The sequence below is a fragment of the Monopterus albus genome, unplaced genomic scaffold (assembly GCF_001952655.1).
Source record: "Monopterus albus unplaced genomic scaffold, M_albus_1.0 scaffold428.1, whole genome shotgun sequence".
Taxonomy (NCBI): domain Eukaryota; kingdom Metazoa; phylum Chordata; class Actinopteri; order Synbranchiformes; family Synbranchidae; genus Monopterus; species Monopterus albus.
Window position 1 is genome coordinate 17948 of NW_018128308.1, and position 9050 is coordinate 26997.

The window sequence follows — 9050 nt, forward strand, 5'->3', positions numbered from 1 at the left end:
CTTGAGGTCATTGAAATTTCTTGAAGCTCAAATTGCAGTCATTTAAAGTGGTGATGTGAATAGTTTTGCTTCCATCTAGTGGCCAGAAGGTGGAACTGCAGCATAAGATCATTACATGTGGGTGTGAGGCTCTTCGCCTGAGGAGGAAACCAGCTCCATCTAACTGCTTTGTACTGCAGTACAGACAAGTGGTGTCACACTTTTTTCAGCGTTTCTCTGATGTTTGTATTTGGAGGTCAGATTTATAGGCACCAGTGTGATCTGCATATTAGACCTTACCAGTACAAGGATTAAAACTTGGTTTCTGTTGTGTACATGCGGGTATATTGGTGACCCAGCTGCATGTTTGCTTGGTATTTTAACAAAATATTTGTTACTGGAGAATCAGAAGAGCATCAGTCAAAAACGCATGTACATGAAAAAACTGTATGCTACAAGACTAATGACTGTGATGTAAGATTTCACACAAACAGGGACTCAAGCGCACAAAAATGTCAAACTGTCCAATGCATGTCTTTATTGGAGTTGTTGCAATGCATTATGGTTACTGGTTTAAAAGAGACACTGCAGATTCACTGGTACAGATACATGGAAGAAGGCAGACACCTTTCTTTTTACTTGTGTTAACATGAACAGTTCCTGTCAGTGAGGCCTTTCCTTCCCTCGGTCTTCACTGAGACGTTCAAACTGTAAAATACAGTCACTGTATTTGTCTGTCCTCTTGTGGTAACACTGACTCTGTACCAGTGACCACCAGCTTGGACAAACTAAGGATTTTAAAGTTTACAAAGGTGCAAAGGGAATCTATGACTGACACACAAACACACACACACACCTCCTGCATGTCCTAAACTCTAGCTAGCATTTTTGCCGCCCTTATTCTTCTTCTTTTTCTTTGGCGTCTGCTTTGTGGGGGAGGCAGCATTCTTAGTGTGTTCAGACAGTGGAGTTGACTTTGACTTGTTTGGTGCTTCAGCTGATACCTGCACAGGTTCACTGGGCTGCTGCTGGACCTTCTCCTCTTCCACTGGTACCACTGGTTTGACCTCACCCGTCTCCTCCAGGATTGTAGCCTCTGCTGCTTCAGGTTTCGGGTCTGTTGGTGAATCGATCTGGACTTTTTCAGCCTCTGGTGTCAGCTCCTGCTGCTGCTGAATCTTCTCAGCAGGTTTGACTTGTTGCACGTCTTTGACCTCGATTTGCATTTCAGCTTCTGGCTTTGGCTCTGCTGGAGGACCAGTCTTAACTTCAGCCTCTGGTGTCACTTCCTCCTGCTGCTGCTGGATCTCCTCAGTGGGTTTGACTTGTATTTGGACCTTTTCTGCTTCTAGCTTTGGTTCTGTTGGTATTGTTTCAGAAGTCTTGTCCTCAGGTGTCAGAGCTTCTGGTGTTGACACATGTGGCTTTTGAACCTCCTCAGTTTTATCTGGCTGTGGGAGGTTAGGCTCTGCTGCCTCCGATTTCACGTCTACCATCTGCTCAGGGACTGAAACCGGCTCTTCTTTGACCTTCGCTTTGGTTTTGAACTGGACAAAAGCAGAAGCCACTATGTCTTCTTCAAGGTCTATATCATCATTGTCTTCGTCATTGTCTGAGGGTGAGGCCAACAGGGAGGCGGCAAACTTCTGCAGCTTGGTCTGCTCCTCCCGCAGACGAGCCATGTCCTCTGTCAGGACCACATCCTCCTCTTGGATCTCCTGGGCCTCGGCAGCAGTCAGGAGGTCAGATGTGTTTTCAGCCTCAGGGTTGTTGTCAGGGTTAGAGGTGCCGAAGAGCTTTGCTGGGAGGTTGGAGTTAGCTTGGCGGACTTCTCTGATCTTGTCATAGAGGACTGCCCTCTCATCCTGCAGGGCGCGACACAGCTTCTCCAGCCTCTGAATCTTCAGGACAAACAGGTCGTACTCTTTGCCTTTCTCTGTCCTCTGGAGCAGGAGACAAGAATGGAGAAAATGAGAAGTGAACAAAGTGAGACATGGTGAGAGGAGTAAGTCGTTATTTGGCTTACAAATGTATATTAATGTCATTTTCCTTCCAAACAAAACAGTTGATCAGAACTATCCAATAGCTTTTCTCAAAGAAGATGAATCAGTTCCTGCTGTTAGATGACATTTAGATCCTTATTAACAATTCTGCAAAACAGAGGTAGAATCTCTGAATCACTTTGCTGGCTTGACCTGTTAGGTCCAGCTCAATCGTTTAAAGCTCAGTGGCCAAACGAGTTCAACCTGGCACGGCGACGTGGTCAACATACCTCTTCTATCATGTCAGTCAGAGCCTTGTTGCAGTTCTCAAACCTAGTCTTCCACAGATTCGACTCTTTCTCCAGCTTCTTCATCTTGTCTGACATCTACAAGTGGACACAAACATGCTAGAGAGACTAGAAGTAACGAAAGCTTCAAAATGAGATCCTCAGCTTTCAGAGGACTCATCGAGAGAGTGAGACTGGAACAAACAAGGCCTCGTGTACAAACTGTCACCACGTACATTATTCATCTCCTGTTTGAAGTGGACGTAGATTTCATTGCTTTTGGCCAGAGTCTCCTGGAACTCATCGAACTTCTGGCCGTAGAGGGTCAGCTGCAGACAGACGCAAAAGACCAGGCATGACATTCAAATAAGGTCAACTTAAAATCTAAAGTCAGTTCTGATTAGAATTGCTGCTTAATTAACTACAACTATCAAATGTCACTTAGGGAAACTTCATTTTGAAAAGGTTCCAGAGTGTGTCCTAGCTTGAGGCTCATGATGGTGAAGAGGAAACAGCAGGATCACTGCAGCTCACCGGAATCAGGCTCAATCTGACTCATTATGACCTGACTGGAATTTAAAGATTTGATGCTTTTTATGTACTTTTTCCGAATGTGGTCATTTTGCTTTGAAAAGACAAAAACACAATTCCCAGCACAGGAACATGATCATATGTTTAAGGGAGTAAGACCTGACTTTGTGGAGACTGACCAGGCTCCTAAATGATAAATAAGAAGTCATTTACTGGGCCACGCACTCTGCCGGAGGATACTGATCAAGCCTCACAAACCCTTCAGCTAATGTGTCGGCAGAAGAAGTCGCACTTTAACGACCAAGTCTTTGGTGATTATCTTCTGTAGTGAGGCTGTTCATGTTTTACAGTTTTCTGGCTGATGTGTTTCTGTCCATCTTTAGCTTCTGTCCTCTGTGAAGATCATTCAGATGTTACTTTGTCTGGTTAAACTTGCAGATGCAGATGTTGTGTGGTAGGTGCAGTATCCCTACAGCCCGATCCCTCCGTAACACGTACAGTCATGTGCCCAGCTGCCGACACCAGGTGTGTGCTACCTGTCCTCGTGGTTAGTGAGTATTCACCTGTGCCTGCATGACAGTCCCCTGCTCTCTGAGTGTCTGAGCCTGCAGTTTCCACTCAGCAGCCTGAACCAGTAACTGGTTAGAAGAGAACAGACAGAGACACATTACAGATGCTTCTTTACCTTCTTCTTCATGGCCAGCTCCTGCTCCTTCATAGCGACGCATTTCTTTGTTTTGTCAATAGCCTCCCTAAGCAACTATGGTGACAGAGACAATACAGAGTCACTCTGAGAAGCCCCGACATGACAGGGATGGCTAACGTGTTGCTTCTGCTATGGAGAATCACAGGTAATGTAGATGATGTTAACAAGCTTTAAAACCATGGCTTTAATTCTTACAGGCTTCACAGTCAGGGTTCTTCTTAAACTACTATGAAATGAACAGATGAATAATTGATCATTAATGACCATAAGTGATGTAACTGGTACCTTAAAGCAGTAACAGTAGATTTCTGTATATCTCTGGGTTACAAGAGTTTATGTGAAACAGATCCAAGATACTAAAAGGATGTTGTAAAACACTGAAATGTTTAAAAATGAGAAGTTTGTACATCAGTTACAGTGTATAACAGTTCTGATGGAAAGAAAAACCTGCCCTGCAGAGAACCTGAACAGTGATTATTACAGCATCAGCTAACACAACCTCTTTTTAGAAATCTTATGATGATTTTCAGTTTCACCCTGGCTCACCGTGGTGTCACATGTTCCTATCTAATGTCTCGACTTGTTTGTACTCACATATTCCTTCTCTCTCTTGTGTTTCTCCTCGGCCTCGGCCAGCAGAACGTTGGCCTGCTGCAGTTTGGCTTCGGTCAGTTTCTGCTGCAGGTCGCGGTGCCGGTTGATCTTCTCCAAACTCTGCAGACAAGTGTGGTAAAGAGAATCTGAATCTAAAGCTCTCGCTCTTTAGGGATGAATCTGTCTGTATACGTTTCTCAGTGAGATGATCCCTGTAAGATGTTCCAGTTTCCAACTTAAAATATTCAAATTGCTTGTTTTGTTCGATTAGAGTCCAGAACCACAGGTGTTCAGTTCACTGAGCATTGTCAACTGACTAATTAAACTATAGCATTTCAATGTTTTCTTATTAGTAAATGTGGATGTATTAATTCTAAAGGATTAATACATGACCTTTGACCTTTGTGCTGCCCATACCTCCTCCTTCAGCTCGCACTGGTTCATCAGACTCTCCAGTTTATCGGTCAGGTTGGTGTTTTCGCGGCACAGCTTGTCGTTTCGGGCGTTGTGCTGCTCGATCTGAACCTGGATTTCTGTCAGCATCTTCTGGAAGTGGGAGGTCATCTCGTTCCTCTTCTCCTCATCCTCCCTGCAGCGCTGAAGGGTGTCCTCCTGAAGAGGGAGGAGGCAGGATGGAGGCACCGGGATGGAAAAGAAAGAGGCCCAGTTGTGCAGATTCTGCTTTTTCTTTCACTTAATTTTAGTGTCAGACTGGCTGCACAGTGTTTCTAATAATGGAGAACATTTCAAGGCCATGATTTCACAGCATCTTTAGCTTCTACCAGCAGCTATTGTTATTCTGTAATGTAAAATACCTTGACACGTCACAGTGCACGCAGTCAGCTGTACCCACATACCATCAGTACGCCGTAGTGTCGCTGCAGCTCTCTGCACAGAGCCTCCAGTTTGCTGCGAGCTGCAGCGCTGCTGCACTGCTCGGCCTGCAGCTGCCGTCTGTCCTCCAGCAGCACAGACAACGTGCGCCGCAGACCACTCAGCTGCTTCTCATCACAGCGCTGCAGGACTGCCTGCACACACACAGATGGAGGGTGAGAAGACCGCTTTGCTTTGTTGTGGCTGTAATTATATGACGAAACTGTGAATAGGCCTAAAGAGCAAACACAACCAAACTGTAAATGTCCGAGCTGAGTCTCACCAGTTTAGCATATTTCCTGACCAGGCTCTCCAGTTTCTCCTCTGGAGAAGAGAGGTTGTCCAGACTCTGCAGGACCAGAGAGACCTCTGCAGTGAAGACAGAAGCAGGACGTGCACATCCGGTTGGTAATTTTCTCACAGAATCAATCAGAAATAAAACTTTCACCAGTTTTACCCTTAAATATGTTTTATTCCAGGAGAGCTTATTCACATTCTGCTGTGTAAACTGTAGAAATGTGTTTACCTCCACTGGATCTGTTTAAGCTTCTGATACTGTGACAGGATTTGAGTTGTCACAGTGTCTGAATCAAGGGTTTCTCACTAGATGTGATGTTGGCAACCAGTTGTTTCATTCTAAGTGCATCAGTATGTTCATGTGAAGTCTTGAGCTAGTGTAACACGACCCAGTTAATGACATAGCACATCCAGTAGCGTCCTGGAGAGCGGAGGGCCCAGTGCTTTGGAGTTGACCTTTATTACTGTTTTTTAAAATTTATCTCCTGCATGTTCTCCAACTTTATTAAAACTAAGAAATGTCCCTTTAACCATAATGGTAGGGGCTCACACAGTCATGCCAGTACTGTCCTGGTGATGGCGCTATTCCTCACCTGTATCCACTGCACCTGTGACGTCCTCTTTTGCTTCCTCATTCTTTTCCAGCTCCACCTCCACTGCACTCTAATGCATTTAAAACAATACACAGCTTTTTATGCACACTCCCATTTATCAACCACACCCTGGAAACATCTGTACAGGTTGTGTGAACATCTGTAAATGATGCTGAGGTCCTGCCCCACCTGTCCATCCAGGGGGTTGGCTGTGGAGCTGTATGTGCTGATGATGTCCTCTAGGCGTCTGCTGAACTCCTTCATGGGGTCGAAGAAGTCGGAGGAGGAGCTGCCAGCTGCAGCCGCAACATCCCCCTCGGTGCCCTCAGCGTCTGGGGAGGATGATGCCTCGTCAGCCTGGGGCGGCACCAACAAATTCGTTGCTTTCACCGACGTCTCCATCCTCAGTGTTCTGGGACAGAACATTTAAAGTTAGTCCTCCTGGTGCATCCTGTGTTAGCTTGTTAGTTCATAAACAAACTGGCCCAGCTGAAATGTGACTTTTCACACTGACAGGTTTATTCTGCTGAGGTGTAACAATGGTGGAGCTGCTGCTAATGCGGCAGCCTGGTTTTCCAACTGTGTGTTTATCCCCACAGCTCTGTCGCAACGTGACAGCTGCCGCTGTTATTGTATCTGGTAAGTTAAAATTAGCTGTTTGAGCCGCTGACCCCCACTCACACTCACACACACACACACACACACACACACACACACACACATTCCTACAGTGGCGAGTGGACTATGCCAACCAAGTGTGAACCACTGTTTCTAGTCATTTAATCTGATATGCTCCCTGACACTGTAGTGGCCTATGTTAGTGCTTTATTATATAAGTAAAACACCTAAAAACATATCACATGTTGTCTCTCTGCCTCCTGCCACACACACACACACAGTCCATGTTTAGGAAATGTATAGTATTTAAATACACGCACCGTCCCTCTGTTAATAAAACCTCCCAGTCTGTCTGACAGTTCAGACCAGTGACTTCACAGAGACTGGCAGCCATGATGGAAGCTTTCACGTCTCGCTCCTGTCTTGTACATTAATGTCATATTATACTGTAAACTAAATGACTATGTCAGCTGTAATTTATTGCCAAATTCAGTGCCTGGACCAGGACTAGACAGTTATGATACCAAAGTTATTTTCCACTTGGGAAAGAACAAAGTATTAAAAGGTGACACTTCTGTTAATGGACTGTGGCTACAACACACACACACGAACCAACAGTTTACTAAAACAGTGACTAGTAGGAGTAGGAGAAATCAGAGCTGGTCTTACCAGGATCGGTGAAGTGGCAGACAGGAGGTGAAGAGGAGACAGAGAGAGGCAGAGGAAGAAGAGAGGAGGAGGGTCCTGTGACGACACCAACAACAGCTGACCCCCAAAATAACCCGAGAGGCTCAGAGCTCAGAGAGTGTGTGTGTTGTGCTCAGTGTGATCTGGGATGAATAAAGGGGACAGGCTTCCAGACTGTAATGCATGAACCAGGGCCTCAGCAGGTTTCAGCCACTGGAACGGGGACATGTGAGAGCTGCTCCTGACACAGTACAAAGCAGGCTTCAGTTCCTTGGCACTTTCTCCACTTTTGCTCAGTGATAGTTTTCAAAATTCAGATTTAATATTTTGATTCCAATAAAATGTTTCAAAATTTCTGCCACATGTAAACATTTCAGACCGAGATACTGAGAGCAGAAGAAGTGCACAAAACAAATTGGTGGTTTAATGACGCACAAACAGCAGAGGACCAGTTTCTGCACCGGTGTGAACAGCTGGCCTTTACCATCACCGGAGCAGGAGCTACAGATTTACTGGGTTATAGTGAAAACATCTCCACGTTTCCCCCAAACCTGGCGCCCGGGCCTCATCATGTGCGTCTCCACAAACCGCCCAGTAAGACGCAGCAGTGCTGTAACACCGCCTTGCGCAGTGATAATGAACAAGACGTGCCACGGAAGGTGGAACAGGAGTCCGCACACTGTTTGTGCTGTTTGTCAGTGTTGACATATAGCTGGCTTTGGTTAAATCCGTCGTCTTCTGCCTGGTAGGACGTGAGGCTGTAGGCTGCTTGATGGGCCTTTGGTTTTCCTTTGACTTGTCCAGGTTCTGCTGACATGGTACATGGCAGAGCCTAATACATCAGATCTGTGCTCATAACCTGGTGATTAATAAGAAAACATTCCAGTACATGTCGACGAGCAGCTGGTGGCAGCAGCGAGCCGTCAGTCTGCACCACAGGCCTGAGTGGACCCGGGGGCTGCTGGGTAAACACGACACAGCTGTGTGTCAGTGTGTGGCTGATATTCACTGTTGCTTTCAGCTTTTCTGTTTGTCCCTCACGCCTGGTCATTTCTTGTGTTCTCTGTCCAGTTCGTGCTCTTTCCAGCTCCGTCACACGCACAGCCCAACACACTGTGCTTCACACGCGTTTCACAAACACCTGCTGGGTGAACACACACACGAGCCGCATCTGGAGCTGCCTCCTTTTGCATCAACGTGTGTTTTTTCCTCCTCTTCTGTCTGTAGGAGACGGGCCGAACACTTTCTTCATGTACAGGTCTGCATGATGTGTTGTGATTTGTGAGACGTGCACGTTGGCTCTTCTGTGGGCTGGTGCGCCCTGCTTTGTATACACACATTTCGGTGGAACTCTTGGGAAGCACACTTGTAGCCGAAGTTGTTTTGTGCCTAGTTCCCATTAAAAAATGTGCAAACGGGGTGTCTGATGAACATTAGCAGCAGGTTGCCATTGTGATGTCGCCAATATGTCAGTGTGACACACGTCTGACAGACCAGATGTTTGTTTTAACCACTCCAGCTGTGGACACAGGTGGTGGCACACTCCTGCTCTATACCTGTAAACATGACCTGGACAGTAGTTTTACACCCAGTCTCTGTCCCTGTGCTTTATGTGGATTCGGAGGGCTTTTAGTTTGCTGCTACACCCAGTGTCAGCTCAGACTCGGTATGTTTGTAGAATCCTGAGCTGGATTCACACATTTTCCATGTGTGAAAAACGAGCAGCCATTTTTATTAATTTGAAAGGATGACATGTATATGTGTAGTGGGGGCCGATGCCCTGGGGGCTCTGCCAAAATGAAGAATGGTGCTGGAAAAAAAGTTGGATCTGGTTCAATGTACAGCTACGTGCTGCATCGTACAGTCACGTACGTGCATGTGCACCTCCTGGTGGAGGAGTGAA

General features: G+C 46.1%; 1 protein-coding gene across 2 annotated transcripts; it reads right to left on the reverse strand.

Moving 5' to 3' along the window:
- Positions 1–590: 590 nt before the first annotated feature.
- On the reverse strand, positions 591–7152 carry txlnba (taxilin beta a). Of its 2 annotated transcripts, none has more exons than XM_020586883.1 (11): positions 7130–7152; positions 6032–6254; positions 5843–5912; positions 5236–5321; positions 4937–5107; positions 4497–4691; positions 4080–4199; positions 3343–3417; positions 2485–2577; positions 2252–2347; positions 591–1922 (listed from the first exon to the last, which is right to left on the reverse strand). In XM_020586883.1, the coding sequence occupies exons 2-11, from the start codon at positions 6242–6244 to the stop codon at positions 855–857; spliced, it is 2187 nt and encodes a 728-aa protein (XP_020442539.1). In that variant the 5' UTR covers positions 6245–6254; positions 7130–7152; the 3' UTR covers positions 591–854. The 2 variants fall into 2 exon arrangements, with proteins under 2 accessions (XP_020442539.1, XP_020442541.1); XM_020586885.1 differs by lacking the exon at positions 3343–3417 and adding an exon at positions 3465–3539.
- Between the last annotated feature and the right edge of the window lie 1898 nt (positions 7153–9050).

Bases quoted from the DNA above. Each gene is read 5' to 3' on its own strand.
- txlnba (XM_020586883.1), bottom strand. From the start codon at position 6,244: ATGGAGACGTCGGTGAAAGCAACGAATTTGTTGGTGCCGCCCCAGGCT. The intron at 4,200-4,496 runs GTATGGGCAGCA...ACTTGTCTGCAG, and splicing joins AGTGCGAGCTGAAGGAGGAG to AGTTTGGAGAAGATCAACCG. The intron at 3,418-4,079 runs GTGAGTACAAAC...TCTTCTAACCAG, and splicing joins ACAAGAGAGAGAAGGAATAT to TTACTGGTTCAGGCTGCTGA.